This window comes from Oncorhynchus keta, chromosome 28 (assembly GCF_023373465.1).
Source record: "Oncorhynchus keta strain PuntledgeMale-10-30-2019 chromosome 28, Oket_V2, whole genome shotgun sequence".
In the NCBI taxonomy this organism is placed as follows: Eukaryota; Metazoa; Chordata; class Actinopteri; order Salmoniformes; family Salmonidae; genus Oncorhynchus; species Oncorhynchus keta.
Window position 1 is genome coordinate 6,802,089 of NC_068448.1, and position 16,144 is coordinate 6,818,232.

General features: G+C 47.4%; 1 protein-coding gene across 7 annotated transcripts in view; it reads right to left on the reverse strand.

Annotated features, from left to right (window-relative positions):
- Positions 1 to 16,144, reverse strand: part of LOC118377891 (arginine-glutamic acid dipeptide repeats protein-like) — a 670,308-nt gene that overhangs the window by 411,296 nt on the left and 242,868 nt on the right. For all 7 annotated transcript variants that reach the window (XM_052484576.1, XM_052484574.1, XM_052484575.1 and 4 more), the window contains 2 exons: positions 9,924 to 10,029; positions 9,091 to 9,187 (listed from right to left, as the gene is read on the reverse strand). In XM_052484576.1, the coding sequence (XP_052340536.1) occupies positions 9,091 to 9,187; positions 9,924 to 10,029 (203 nt within the window). The remainder of the gene's footprint in view (positions 1 to 9,090; positions 9,188 to 9,923; positions 10,030 to 16,144) is intronic.

Below are 16,144 nucleotides of genomic sequence, written 5' to 3' on the forward strand. Positions count from 1 at the left end.
AATCATTATAATTCCCTTCTCCCCGATGGGTGCCGAAGCACGTCTCACTCACAAGGCTCCCAGTCACATGATTGGGTATTTCTCGCAGGCTACAAGTGAAGACAGACACATCTGGGACCCTACTGCGTGCGTCCTTATCCAATTCCAAGGTTCATATTGAAGATATTGGAAGAACTGTCCACATTTACTTTTCGTCAGCCAACTAGATGAGTAGTAGGCCTAACGAACAGCAAAAGCACTAGCCTGTGGCCAATCAACTATCCTCCGTAGTATAAAAGTTGACCTATTCTATTCTGTGCAAGAAATAAATATTACAAACATAGTCCGGGACAGTTGTGGGATGCGATAGATCCTAAATTAATAATAATAATAATAATAATAAATATATATATAAATAATAATAATAATAATAATAATAATAAATATATATAAATAATAATAATAAATATATATATAAATAATAATACCACAAGCATTAAAAAATAAACTAAGAAATGAGACTGATGCAACAGATAAGAACGTTTAGCTTAAAACGGTGATAAACTATCTTCACATTATAAGCAGAGCAATGCGCACATGGCAGTAGGCAATGTTCCATTAGCAGGAAAACACCATTATTCAAAATGACCACAAATGTAATGAATGCTTTTATTATAAAGTCGTCTTCCCCAAACATGAAACTCACACGCTGCTTATGCAGTAAACAGATTAATGTGCTTCATTTTAAGAAATGATATGGCCACTTTAGTTGTAATACAAAACCTTATTAAAACATATAGGCCTATGGGCAAGGGAACGTGAGGTGTGCGACTATGCTTTGAAAACATCCCCCCCAAAAAGCTTGAGCTGTTTGGCTTAAGCTAGGAATCATTCACACGTGATCATTTATCAAGTGATAGGCTAATATTGTCACCCATCAGACTATTCCTGATTTAATCTGGTCTTCATGCACCTGTATCTAAACAGGGGCAGCGGGAAAAATACATGTCATCTTTCCACTTAAATATCGAATGGAGGACGCTTTTCCCCCTGGTTTATTTTCATGGCAGCCAGGTAGGATATACTCCTGTTGTAAAGAAAAGCAATGTGCTTAATATGAAGATTGAGAAAGTTGAGAAATAAATACAGTCGGCCTACCCTATAGGAAGCTGATGGGATCCTCCTCTTTTTAACAGAGGCCATCACTCTGTTTTCTCAAACAATTGCATAGCCTATAGAAATGTTGCGTAACATGAGCTCCTGGGCTCTCATGACATTTGCATTGATGTCAGAGTGATTAGAGGGACAACAGAGTGCTGAGTACCAGGCAGTTAAAACGTTTGGTAGGCTACTAATGACCATCAGAGCTTGGAGAAGCCTAATTACCGTGACTAAACGGTCACATGGAATTGTGACCGTCATCATGACCACCAGTGTGGCGGTAATACGGTCACCGTAACAGCACTAGTGTCAGTACCTTATTCAATGTGTAGGGGTACTAGAGTGGTTGTCTATACAGTCGTGGCTCTTTTGCACACCAATATCTCTACCTGTACATGACCATCTGATCATTTATCACTCCAGTGTTAATCTGCAAAATTGTAATTATTCGCCTACCTCCTCATGCCTTTTGCACACATTGTATATAGACTCCCTTTTTTTCCTACTGTGTTATTGACTTGTTAATTGTTTACTCCATGTGTAACTCTGTGTTGTCTGTTCACACTGCTATGCTTTATCTTGGCCAGGTCGCAGTTGCAAATGAGAACTTGTTCTCAACTGGCCTACCTGGTTAAAGAAAGGTGTTCTCAACTAGCCTACCTGGTTAAAATAAAGGTGTTCTCAACTAGCCTACCTGGTTAAATAAAGGTGTTCTCAACTAGCCTACCTGGTTAAATAAAGGTGTTCTCAACTGGCCTACCTGGTTAAATAAAGGTGTTCTCAACTGGCCTACCTGGTTAAATAAAGGTGTTCTCAACTAGCCTACCTGGTTAAATAAAGGTGTTCTCAACTAGCCTACCTGGTTAAAATAAAGGTGTTCTCAACTAGCCTACCTGGTTAAAGAAAGGTGAAATAAAAAATATAAAAAAATAAAAAGTGGCCAAAAGTTTTGAGAATGACACAGTTTGCAGCTTCAGTGTCTTTAGATATTTTTGTCAGATGTTACTATGGAATACTGTATAAGTATAATTACAAACATTTCATAAGTGTCAAAAGCTTTTATTGACAATGACGTGAAGTTGATGCAAAGAGTCAATATTTGCAGTAGTAACATTTATTTTTCAAGACCTCTCCAATCCGCCCTGGCATACTGTCAATTAACTTCTGGGCCACATCCTGACTGATGGCAGCCCATTCTTGCATATTCAATGTTTGGAGTTTGTCAGAATTTGTTTGTCCACCCGCCTCTTGAGGATTGACCGCAAGTTCTCAATGGGATTAAGGTCTGGGGAATTTCCTGGCCATGGACCCAAAATGTCGATGTTTGTTCCCCCAGCCACGTAGTTGTCACTTTTGCCTTATGGCAAGGTGCTCCATCATGCTGGACAAGGCATTATTTGTCACCAAACTGTTCCTGGATGGTTGGGAGAAGTTGCTCTCAGAGGATGTGTTGGTACCATTCTTTATTCATGGCTGTGTTCTTAGGCAAAATTGTGAGCGAGCCCACTCCCTTGGCTGAAAAGCAACCCCACACATGAATGGTCTCAGGATGCTTTACTGTTGGCATGACACAGGACTGATGGTAGCGCTCACCTTGCCTTCACCGGACAAGCTTTTTTCCGGATGCCCCAAACAATCGGAAAGGGGATTCATCAGAGAAAATGACTTTACCCCAGTCCTCAGCAGTCCAATCCCTGTACCTTTTCCTGAAGAGAAGTGGCTTCTTTGCTGCCCTTCTTGACACCAGGCCATCCTCCAAAAGTCTTTGCCTCACTGCGCGTGCAGATGCACTCACACCTGCCTGCTGCCATTCCTGAGCAAGCTCTGTACTGGTGGTGCCCCGATCCTGCAGCTGAATCAACTTTAGGAGACGGTCCTGGCGCTTGCTGGACTTTATTGGGCGCCCTGAAGCCGCTCTCCTTGAAGTTCTTGATGATCCGATAAATGGTTGATTTAGGTGCAATCTTACTGGCAGCAATATCCTTGCCTGTGAAGCCCTTTTTGTGCAAAGCAATGATGACGGCACGTGTTTCCTTACAGGTAACCATGGTTGACAGTGGAAGAACAATGATTCCAAGCACCACCCTCCTTTTGAAGCTTTCAGTCTGTTATTCTAACTCAATCAGCATGACAGAGTGATCTCCAGCCTTGTCCTCATCAACACTCACACCTGTGTTAACGAGAGAATCACTGACATGATGTCAGCTGGTCATTTTGTGGCAGGGCTGAAATGCAGTGGAAATGTTTTTGGGGGATTCAGTTCATTTGCATGGCAAAGAGGGACTTTGCAATTAATCTGATCACTCTTCATAACATTATGGAGTATATGCAAATTGCCATCATACAAACTGAGGCAGCAGACTTGGTGAAAATTAATATTTGTGTCATTCTCAAAACTTTTGGCCACGACTGTACAGGTCAGTACGAGTACCTTATTCAATGTACAGGGTACTGGAGTGGTTGTATATACAGGTCAGTACCAGTACCTTATTCAATGTGCAGGGTCCTGGAGTGGTTGTATATACAGGTCAGTACCAGTACCTTATTCAATGTGCAGGGTACTGGAGTGGTTGTATATACAGGTCAGTACCAGTACCTTATTCAATGTGCAGGGTACTGGAGTGGTTGTATATACAGGTCAGTACCAGTACCTTATTCAATGTGCAGGGTACTGGAGTGGTACATAAGTCACAGGGCTGAAAAGTGACTGGTAGCAGGAATATATAAATACGTATGGTAATATATACAGTGCCTTCATAAAGTATTCATACCCCTTGACTTAAACACATTATGTTGTGTTAAAGCCTTAATTCAAAATTAATGACAGGTTTTTTCCCCCCCCAAGAGCACAGTGGTCTCCATTAGGAAATGGAACAAAAATATGGAACTGCCTAGAAGTGACCGTCTAACCCAACTGAACAACCGGGCAAGAAGTAACTTGGTCAGGAAGACAGACCACTGACAGAACTAGAGTACCGTGGCTGAGATAGGAGAACCTGACAGAACTAGAGTACCTTGGCTGAGATAGGAGAACCTGACAGAACTAGAGTACCGTGGCTGAGATAGGAGAACCTGATAGAACTAGAGTACCTTGGCTGAGATAGGAGAACCTGACAGAACTAGAGTATCTTGGCTGAGATAGGAGAACCTGACAGAACTAGAGTACCTTGGCTGAGATAGGAGAACCTGACAGAACTAGAGTACCTTGGCTGAGATAGGAGAACCTGACAGAACTAGAGTACCTTGGCTGAGATAGGAGAACCTGACAGAACTAGAGTACCGTGGCTGAGATAGGAGAACCTGACAGAACTAGAGTACCGTGGCTGAGATAGGAGAACCTGACAGAACTAGAGTACCGTGGCTGAGATAGGAGAACCTGATAGAACTAGAGTACCTTGGCTGAGATAGGAGAACCTGACAGAACTAGAGTATCTTGGCTGAGATAGGAGAACCTGACAGAACTAGAGTACCTTGGCTGAGATAGGAGAACCTGACAGAACTAGAGTACCTTGGCTGAGATAGGAGAACCTGACAGAACTAGAGTACCTTGGCTGAGATAGGAGAACGTGACAGAACTAGAGTACCTTGGCTGAGATAGGAGAACCTGACAGAACTAGAGTACCTTGGCTGAGATAGGAGAACCTGATAGAACTAGAGTACCTTGGCTGAGATAGGAGAACCTGATAGAACTAGAGTACCTTGGCTGAGATAGGAGAACCTGACAGAACTAGAGTACCTTGGCTGAGATAGGAGAACGTGACAGAACTAGAGTACCTTGGCTGAGATAGGAGAACCTGACAGAACTAGAGTACCTTGGCTGAGATAGGAGAACCTGACAGAACTAGAGTACCTTGGCTGAGATAGGAGAACCTGACAGAACTAGAGTACCTTGGCTGAGATAGGAGAACCTGACAGAACTAGAGTACCTTGGCTGAGATAGGAGAACCTGACAGAACTAGAGTACCTTGGCTGAGATAGGAGAACCTGTCAGAAGGACAACAGTCTCTACAGCACTTCACCAATCTGGGCTTTATGGGAGACTGGCCAGACAGAAGCCACTCCTGAGAAAAAGGCACGACAGCACGCCTGGAGTTTGCAAAAAAAAAAAAAAGGCACGCAAAAGACAGAATCACAAGGCAAAGGATTCTGTGGTCTGATGAGACACAAAATGTAACCCTTTGGCCAGAACGTAGAGCGTTATGTCTGGAGAAAACCAGCCACAGCAATGAATAATCAATGGACATCGGCGTAATGAGTAAAACATCTAATCAATAATCATTCTAGCAGCAGCGTAGGTTGTGTCTGAGTGGGTAGAGACCTGCGGATGGGCATAGAGTCAGTATGGATAGTATGTGTTAGAGGGAGAGCAGTAGTTAGCCATTTAACAGTCTTATGGCCAGGGGATAGAAGCTGTTTAGAAGTCTGTTTGTCTGAGCCTTGATACACCGGGTACTGCCCGTCTTGGGTGGCTGGATTCTTTGGTATTTGTTTTGGGCCTTTCTTAGACATTGCCTGACATGTATGTCCTGGATGGCAGACAATTTTACCCCAGTGATGGATAGGGCTGTCCGCACCACCCTCTGTGCACCACCCTCTGTAAGGCCTTCCAGTCCTGGGCGGTGCAGTTGCCCATACCAGACGTTGATACAACCCCTCAAGATGCTTTCAATGGTGCAGCTGTAAAAGTTCCTGAGGTCTGAGGGGGTCATGCCAAATCGTTGCCAACGCCTATAGTGTCTATAATACTGTAAGGGGTTCTTCTACATAGATCATAGGAAATCCCAGGACATAGTGTCCTTCTGTGGCCCAGTTGGTAGAGCATGGCGCTTGTAACGCCAGGGTAGTGGGTTCAATTCCCGGGACCACCCATACGTAGAATGTATGCACACATGACTGTAAGTCGCTTTGGATAAAAGCGTCAGCTAAATGGCATATATTATATTATTATACTGTAAGGGGTTCTACTACATAGATCATAGTAAATCCCAGGTCATAGTGTCTATAATACTGTAAGGGGTTAATAGTGTCTATAATACTGTAAGGGGTTAATAGTGTCTATAATACTGTAAGGGGTTAATAGTGTCTATAATACTGTAAGGGGTTCTTCTACATAGACAATAGTAAATCCCAGGTCATAGTGTCTATAATACTGTAAGGGGTTCTTCTACCTAGATCATAGGGAATCCCAGGTCATAGTGTCTATAATACTGTAAGGGGTTCTTCTACCTAGATCATAGGGAATCCCAGGACATAGTGTCTATAATACTGTAAGGGGTTCTTCTACCTAGATCATAGGGAATCTCAGGACATAGTGTCTATAATACTGTAAGGGGTTCTTCTACCTAGATCATAGGGAATCCCAGGACATAGTGTCTATAATACTGTAAGGGGTTCTTCTACCTAGATCATAGGGAATCCCAGGTCATAGTGTCTATAATACTGTAAGGGGTTCTTCTACCTAGATCATAGGGAATCCCAGGACATAGTGTCTATAATACTGTAAGGGGTTCTTCTACCTAGATCATAGGGAATCTCAGGACATAGTGTCTATAATACTGTAAGGGGTTCTTCTACCTAGATCATAGGGAATCCCAGGACATAGTGTCTATAATACTGTAAGGGGTTCTTCTACCTAGATCATAGGGAATCCCAGGTCATAGTGTCTATAATACTGTAAGGGGTTCTTCTACCTAGATCATAGGGAATCCCAGGACATAGTGTCTATAATACTGTAAGGGGTTCTTCTACATAGATCATAGGGAATCTCAGGTCATAGTGTCTATAATACTGTAAGGGGTTCTTCTACCTAGAAGATCATAGGAGGGCTGGACATTTCAGGACAAAGTGTCTATAATATTGTAATTAACTCACATAGATGCTGTCACAAACTCTAAACTCCACCCAGTGTATTCTGACAAACAACTTGGATATTAATGTCCCAATGAGCAAACCATTTCTGTACATAAAGCATTCTTATAAACACATTTATTTTTAAATCAGGTTCTTCTTATTTTTTTAATTAAATATTTGTCAACAATAAAAAACAAATTAATGCAACTTTATTTCAAATAGTTGTGTCCGACTTGTTGTAGCCCTGGTTGTCCTGAATAGAACATGTTAAAACACTTCATTGTGAGGCTAAATATGAGGGCTGGACATGCAGATCAATGACTGATAGGGTGAAGTACTTTCCCACTGTTAGCTTCGAGGTAGATATGCATATTTCCCTCCCTCTCCTCTCTCCCTCTCTCCTCTGTCCCTCTCCTCTCTCCTCTCTCCTCTGTTCCTCTCCTCTCTCCTCTCTCCTCTGTCCCTCTCCTCTCTCCTCTCTCCTCTGTTCCTCTCCTCTCTCCTCTCCCCTCTGTTCCTCTCCTCTCTCCTCTGTTCCTCTCCTCTCTCCTCTCTCCTCTGTTCCTCTCCTCTCTCCTCTCCCCTCTGTTCCTCTCCTCTCTCCTCTGTCCCTCTCCTCTGTTCCTCTCCTCTGTCCCTCTCCTCTGTCCCTCTCCTCTGTCCCTCTCCTCTGTCCCTCTCCTCTGTCCCTCTCCTCTGTTCCTCTCTCCTCTGTTCCTCTCCTCTGTCCCTCTCCTCTGTCCCTCTCCTCTGTTCCTCTCTCCTCTGTTCCTCTCCTCTCTCCTCTCTCCTCTCTCCTCTGTCCCTCTCCTCTGTTCCTCTCCTCTCTCCTCTGTTCCTCTCCTCTCTCCTCTCTCCTCTGTCCCTCTCCTCTGTCCCTCTCCTCTGTCCCTCTCCTCTCTCCCTCTCCTCTCTCCCTCTCCTCTCTGTTCCTCTCCTCTCTCCCTCTCCTCTCTCCCTCTCCCCTCTGTTCCTCTCCTCTCTCCTCTGTCCCTCTCCTCTCTCCTCTCTCCTCTGTTCCTCTCCTCTCTCCTCTGTCCCTCTCCTCTGTCCCTCTCCTCTCTCTCTCCTCTCTCCTCTGTTCCTCTCCTCTCTCCTCTGTCCCTCTCCTCTGTCCCTCTCCTCTCTCCTCTGTCCCTCTCCTCTGTCCCTCTCCTTTCTCCTCTCTCCTCTCCTCTGTTTTCTCCCTATCTCCTCTCTCCTCTGTCCCTCTCCTCTGTTCTCTCCTCTCTCCTCTGTCCCTCTCCTCTGTCCAGCTCCCTCTCCTCTCTCCTCTCTAGAACATGTTAAAACTCCTCTGTCCCTAAGATGAGGGCTCCTCTCTCCTCTGTCCCTCTCCTCTGTCCCTCTCCTCTGTCCCTCTCCTCTCTCCTCTCTCCTCTGTCCCTCTCCTCTGTCCCTCTCCTCTGTCCCTCTCCTCTGTCCCTCTCCTCTCTCCTCTGTCCCTCTCCTCTGTCCCTCTCCTCTCTCCTCTCTCCTCTGTTCCTCTCCTCTCTCCTCTCTCCTCTCTCCTCTGTTCCTCTCCTCTGTCCCTCTCCTCTCTCCTCTCTCCTCTGTCCCTCTCCTCTGTCCCTCTCCTCTGTCCCTCTCCTCTCTCCTCTCTCCTCTGTCCCTCTCCTCTCTCCTCTCTCCTCTGTTCCTCTCCTCTCTCCTCTGTCCCTCTCCTCTGTCCCTCTCCTCTCTCCTCTGTTCCTCTCCTCTCTCCTCTGTCCCTCTCCTCTGTCCCTCTCCTCTCTCCTCTGTCCCTCTCCTCTGTCCCTCTCCTCTCTCCTCTGTCCCTCTCCTCTCTCCTCTCTCCTCTGTTCCTCTCCTCTCTCCTCTGTCCCTCTCCTCTGTCCCTCTCCTCTCTCCTCTGTCCCTCTCCTCTGTCCCTCTCCTCTCTCCTCTCTCCTCTGTTCCTCTCCTCTCTCCTCTGTCCCTCTCCTCTGTTCCTCTCCTCTCTCCTCTGTTCCTCTCCTCTCTCCTCTGTCCCTCTCCTCTGTCCCTCTCCTCTGTCCCTCTCCTCTCTCCCTCTCCTCTCTCCCTCCCCTCTCTCCCTCCCCTCTCTCCCTCCCCTCTCTCCCTCCCCTCTCTCCCTCCCTCCCTCGTATGTGGTCTCACCTGAGGGCAGCAGCATGGTATGTGTCCACATAGTCGGAGATGAAGAGTTCTCTGCTCTTGACCACGGGGTCTGTGATGACCAGCTCCCGGCCAGAATCTGAGGACAGAAGAGAAGACACAGTGAAGACTAAGAGACAGCGAGAACACGCTGTATTTACACACGATGACTAATTGCTGCAAGTAATCACACAGGATAGAAGGAGGAGCAGACAGGTGTGTGTGTGTGTGTGTGTGTGTGTGTGTGTGTGTGTGTGTGTGTGTGTGTGTGTGTGTGTGTGTGTGTGTGTGTGTGTGTGTGTGTGTGTAAGAGAGAGACGGGGCCATTTGGTAGTTGGTGTTCATCACAGTGCAGGTTATTTGCACTTGATGGTCCAGACACTCGCTGTCTGGCCTAAAGGTGTGTGTTACCAAGGAAACCGAGCTAATACAACTGGTACGAAACAGTGTCCCCCCCGCTGGCCTGAAATCTGCTGATCTGAGTGTTGTTACCAAGGGAACACAGCATGACTGGTTCAGTGTTCTACATGTCTCACATATCCTGTCCTTTACAGACAACTGGATATGTGTGTGTGTGTGTGTGTGTGTGTGTGTGTGTGTGTGTGTGTGTGTGTGTGTGTGTGTGTGTGTGTGTGTGTGTGAGAAAGAAAGAGATTGAGTCTATGTATGGGGTGTATGAATGAATTGTGTTGTGTTAGTGTACATTTTTTATTTGTGTGTGTATTTTATGTGTGTGTGTATTTTGTGTGTGTGTGTGTATTTTGTGTGTGTGTGTATTTTGTGTGTGTGCGCAGACATGCAAGCACATTAGTATTTTAGTGTGTATTTGAACTGACCGTTATCATTGTTGCGATCCTGCACCAGGTGTTGGTAGACTGAGTCTGGGACCTCTGACTGACGGTAGTACCATTTAACACTGAGTAACAGATGGTCTCGCTTACTCTGAGAGGGTGGAGAGAGAGAGAGAAAGAGAGAGAGAGAGAGGGTGGAGAGAGAGAGAGAGAGAGAGAGAGGGTGGAGAGGGAGAGAGAAAGAAGAGTTAGAAAATTAACAGACATTTGTTTGTTAACAGCGTCACAGATTGGTGTGTTGGCAGACAGAATGTCTGTCCCCAATGGCACCCTATTCAGTATATAGTGCACTACTTTTGAACAAAGCCCCATGGGGCAGGGTGCCATAGGGGACACATTCAGAGCCGTGCTGCTGCTGTTTTCAGCTGGTTGGTTTGTTATCCTCTCTAGTCAGTTAGCTGGTTGGTTTGTTACCCTCTCTAGTCAGTCAGCTGGTTGGTTTGTTACCCTCTCTAGTCAGTCAGCTGGTTGGTTTGTTACCCTCTCTAGTCAGTCAGCTGGTTGGTTTGTTATCCTCTCTAGTCAGTTAGCTGGTTGGTTTGTTATCCTCTCTAGTCAGTCAGCTGGTTGGTTTGTTATCCTCTCTAGTCAGTCAGCTGGTTGGTTTGTTACCCTCTCTAGTCAGTCAGCTGGTTGGTTTGTTACCCTCTCTAGTCACTCAGCTGGTTGGTTTGTTATCCTCTCTAGTCACTCAGCTGGTTGGTTTGTTACCCTCTCTAGTCAGTCAGCTGTTTGGTTTGTTATCCTCTCTAGTCAGTCAGCTGGTTGGTTTGTTACCCTCTCTAGTCAGTCAGCTGGTTGGTTTGTTATCCTCTCTAGTCAGTCAGCTGGTTGGTTTGTTACCCTCTCTAGTCAGTCAGCTGGTTGGTTTGTTATCCTCTCTAGTCAGTTAGCTGGTTGGTTTGTTACCCTCTCTAGTCAGTTAGCTGGTTGGTTTGTTACCCTCTCTAGTCAGTCAGCTGGTTGGTTTGTTACCCTCTCTAGTCAGTCAGCTGGTTGGTTTGTTACCCTCTCTAGTCAGTCAGCTGGTTGGTTTGTTACCCTCTCTAGTCAGTCAGCTGGTTGGTTTGTTACCCTCTCTAGTCAGTCAGCTGGTTGGTTTGTTACCCTCTCTAGTCACTCAGCTGGTTGGTTTGTTACCCTCTCTAGTCACTCAGCTGGTTGGTTTGTTACCCTCTCTAGTCAGTCAGCTGGTTGGTTTGTTACCCTCTCTAGTCAGTCAGCTGGTTGGTTTGTTACCCTCTCTAGTCAGTCAGCTGGTTGGTTTGTTACCCTCTCTAGTCAGTCAGCTGGTTGGTTTGTTACCCTCTCTAGTCAGTCAGCTGGTTGGTTTGTTACCCTCTCTAGTCAGTCAGCTGGTTGGTTTGTTACCCTCTCTAGTCACTCAGCTGGTTGGTTTGTTATCCTCTCTAGTCACTCAGCTGGTTGGTTTGTTACCCTCTCTAGTCAGTCAGCTGGTTGGTTTGTTACCCTCTCTAGTCACTCAGCTGGTTGGTTTGTTACCCTCTCTAGTCAGTCAGCTGGGTGGTTTGTTACCCTCTCTAGTCACTCAGCTGGTTGGTTTGTTACCCTCTCTAGTCAGTCAGCTGGTTGGTTTGTTACCCTCTCTAGCCACTCAGCTGAAAAGATCAACAGTGAAAGCAGCTCCATTAAAAAAAGGTGAGAGGAAACGAGCGGCTGTGTCATATGTAGTAATTCAACCATCTAGAAAACCCTGCCAGGGCGAAGCGTTGCTGCCACCCTACAAACAAGACTTAAGACCATTCAGTCATGTTGCCCAGAGTGCACTGCCACCCAGTGGTCATCTGTGGTACTACAGCTCCCCATCATCTACAATACCATCAGATTACCAGCAAGTGGCAGCACTGAGTCAGAGCAGGGGGGAGGCCAGAGAGGGAGGGCAAGGGGGGAGGCCAGGGAGGGAGAGGTTTGTGACCTGTTGCCACAAGAAAAGGGCAACCAGTGAAGAACAATCACCATTGTAAATACAACCCATATTTATGTTTATTAATCTTCCCTTTTGTACTCTAAGGGGAGGGCCAGGGAGCGGAGGGGAGGGCCTGCCGGGGGAGGGGAGGGCCAGGGGATGGGAGGGCCACTGGGGGAGGGGGAGGCCTGGTGTGCTTGACTCAACCCTATGACTTAACAGAACACACACACACTACTCAGAACGGAATTCTAAGGCTTTAAATATCTTTACAATGACCTCATGCTTCTTCACACAGTGAACACACACAGCTCTATTCTCTCCTCCCCTCCGCTCTCAGTCACCCCCCTTGCAGTGAGCGGTGTTTGGTCTAGTGGGTGGGTTCATTGAGCACGACCCGTTGCCCCGGTTGGGTGGGGTTTGCTCATTTTCAACCATTTAATTGGTCCTCCTAAGGAGAGGTGTCCGCCCTCCCGGGGAGCCCGGGCCATGCAGAGTGAACTGGGCCATGCAGAGTGAACCGGGCCATGCAGAGTCAACCGGGCCATGCAGAGTCAACCGGGCCATGCAGAGTCAACTGGGCCATGCAAAGTCAACTGGGCCATGCAAAGTCAACTGGGCCATGCAAAGTCAACTGGGCCATGCAGAGTCAACTGGGCCATGCAGAGTGAACTGGGCCATGCAGAGTGAACTGGGCCATGCAGAGTGAACTGGGCCATGCAGAGTGAACTGGGCCATGCAGAGTGAACTGGGCCATGCAGAGTCAACTGGGCCATGCAGAGTGAACTGAGCCATGCAAAGTCAACTGGGCCATGCAGAGTGAACTGGGCCATGCAAAGTCAACTGGGCCATGCAGAGTGAACTGGGCCATGCAGAGTGAACTGGGCCATGCAGAGTCAACTGGACCATGCAGAGTCAACTGGACCATGCAGAGTCAACTGGGCCATGCAGAGTGAACTGGGCCATGCAGAGTCAACTGGGCCATGCAAAGTCAACTGGGCCATGCAGAGTCAACTGGGCCATGCAAAGTCAACTGGGCCATGCAAAGTCAACTGGGCCAGACTTCTACCAGAAAACACACAGTACCCACCAAGCGTTAATAGGCAAAAGGGGGGAATTACTGACAAATTGAAATCCAAACCCTCATGACAGTCAAACCCTCATGACAGTCACTCAGTTTTGGACCAGACTGACGTTGTTACCAAAATGATCCTAGTTAAACTTCCTAGTCAATGTTGACACTATAAGAAGTGTTTCTGACTCATATTGACAAAAGACCATTTTCAAAAGCAGCTGACCTTTAAAATAACTATGCTGCTACACACCACACAGGGTGCAGAGAGAGGGAGAGAGAAGAGAGGGAGGGAGGGAGAGAGAGAAGAGAGAGAGGGAGGGAGGGAGGGAGGGAGAGAAGAGAGAGAGAAGAGAGGGAGGGAGGGAGGGAGAGAGAAGAGAGGGAGGGAGGGAGGGAGAGAGGGAAGGAGGGAGAGAGGGAGAGAAGGGAGGGAGGGAGAGAAGGGAGGGAGAGAGGGAGGGAGGAAGAGAGAGGAGAGAAGAGAGGGAGGGAGGGAGAGAGAGAAGAGAGGGAGGAAGAGCGAGAGAGAGAGAGAGAGAGAGAGAGAGAGAGAGAGAGAGAGAGAGAGAGAGAGAGGGAGGAGAGAGAGGGAGGGAGGGAGAAAGAGGGAGGGAGGGAGAAGAGAGGGAGGGAGGGAGAGAGAAAAGAGGGAGGCAGGGAGAGAGAAGAGGGGAGAGAAGGGGGAGGGAGAGAAGGGAGGGAGAGAAGGGGGGGGAGAGGGAGGGAGGAAGAGAGGGAGGGAGGGAGGGAGGAAGAGAGGGAGGGGGGAGGGAGAGAAGGGAGGGAGGGGGGGGGAGAGAGAAGGGAGGGAGGGGGAGGGAGCGAGAGCGAGAGAGAGAGCTGTGTGTGCTCACTAAGTGAAGAAGCATGAGGTCAATGTAAAGATATTTAAAGGCTGTTGAGAATGTTGTTCTGAGTAGTGTGTGTGTTCTGTTAAGTCATAGGGGTGAGCTGAGAAAAAGCAGTCAAGCAAACGAGTCTCTACCCTCCCCCTCCCATGCCTCCCTCCCTCCCAGTTCTCTACAGCCTCTGTTTCCCCTCCCCTCCCCATCTCCTCCCTCCCTCTCCAGTTCTCTGCCTCCTCGGTTTCCCCTCCCTCCCCCTCTCCTCCTTCTCTAGTTCTCTGCCTCCTGTTTCCCCCTCCCCCCTCTCCTCCCTCTCTAGTTCTCTGCCTCCTCGGTTTCCCCCTCTCCTCCCTCCCTCTCTAGTTCTCTACCTCCTCGGTTTCCCCTCCCTCCCCCTCTCCTCCTTCTCTAGTTCTCTGCCTCCTCGGTTTCCCCTCCCTCCCCCTCTCCTCCTTCTCTAGTTCTCTACCTCCTCGGTTTCCCCTCCCTCACCCTCTCCTCCTTCTCTAGTTCTCTACCTCCTCGGTTTCCCCTCCCTCCCCCTCTCCTCCTTCTCTAGTTCTCTACCTCCTCGGTTTCCCCTCCCTCCCCCTCTCCTCCTTCTCTAGTTCTCTACCTCCTCGGTTTCCCCTCCCTCCCCCTCTCCTCCTTCTCTAGTTCTCTGCCTCCTCGGTTTCCCCCTCCCCCTCCCTCTCTAGTTCTCTGCCTCCTCGGTTTCCCCCTCCCCCTTTCCTCCCTCCCTCTCTAGTTCTCTGACTCCTCGGTTTCCCCCTCCCCCTCCCCTCCCTCTCTAGTTCTCTGCCTCCTCGGTTTCCCCCTCCCCCTTTCCTCCCTCCCTCTCTAGTTCTCTGCCTCCTCAGTTTCCCCCTCCCCCTTTCCTCCCTCCCTCTCTAGTTCTCTGCCTCCTCGGTTTCCCCCTCCCCCTTTCGTCCCTCCCTCTCTAGTTCTCTGCCTCCTCGGTTTCCCCCTCCCCCTTTCCTCCCTCCCTCTCTAGTTCTCTGCCTCCTCGGTTTCCCCCTCCCTCTCCCCGAGGCATTAGAGGAGTAGTGTGCAGGCAGCTGCTGTTTAGCGTGTCCAGAGATTCAGAGTAACAGTCTAAATCTCTCCTCCACCACAGTGCTGATCTGATCACAGGACATACACAGCAACAGGCATTTCAAACGCATTCCTAACCACTGACACACACACACCACACACACACACACACACACACACACACACACGAATCCTTCCCAACCTCTCATCTAGCCACTGTTTACCTTCAGCAACATTTACCTTCAGACAGGCACTAGCTAGGCTAGTTGAATACATTTTCATCTAGAGGTGCATGATAACTGTTTTAAGGAGATGATACTGTGATACTGTGTTACTGTGATACTGTGTTACTGTGATACTGTGTTACTGTGATACGTGTTACTGTGATACGTGTTACTGTGATACTGTGATACTGTGTTACTGTGATACTGTGATACGTGTTACTGTGATACGTGTTACTGTGATACGTGTTACTGTGATACGTGTTACTGTGATACTGTGTTACTGTGATACTGTGATACTGTGATACTGTGTTACGTGTTACTGTGTTACTGTGATACTGTGTTACTGTGATACTGTGTTACGTGTTACTGTGTTACTGTGATACGTGTTACTGTGATACGTGTTACTGTGATATGTGTTACTGTGTTACTGTGTTACTGTGATGTGTGTTACTGTGATATGTGTTACTGTGATATGTGTTACTGTGATATGTGTTACTGTGATACTGTGTTACTGTGATACGTGTTACTGTGATACTGTGTTACTGTGTTACTGTGATACGTGTTACTGTGATACGTGTTACTGTGTTACTGTGATACGTGTTACTGTGATACTGTGTTACTGTGTTACTGTGATACTTGTTACTGTGTTACTGTGATACTTGTTACTGTGTTACTGTGATACGTGTTACTGTGATACGTGTTACTGTGTTACTGTGATACTGTGTTACTGTGATACTGTGATATGTGTTACTGTGTTACTGTGATACGTGTTACTGTGATACGTGTTACTGTGTTACTGTGATACTGTGATACGTGTTACTGTGTTACTGTGATACGTGTTACTGTGATACTATATATATAAATATAATAAATAATAATAATATATGCCATTTAGCAGACGCTTTTATCCAAAGCGACTTACAGTCTGCATACATTCTACGTATGGGTGGTCCCGGGAATCGAACCCACTACCCTGGCGTTACAAGCGCCATGCTCTACCAACTGAGCTACAGAAGGACCACATGTTACTGTGATACGTGTTACTGTGTTACTGTGATACGTGTTACTGTGATACTGTGATACGTGTTACTGTGATACTG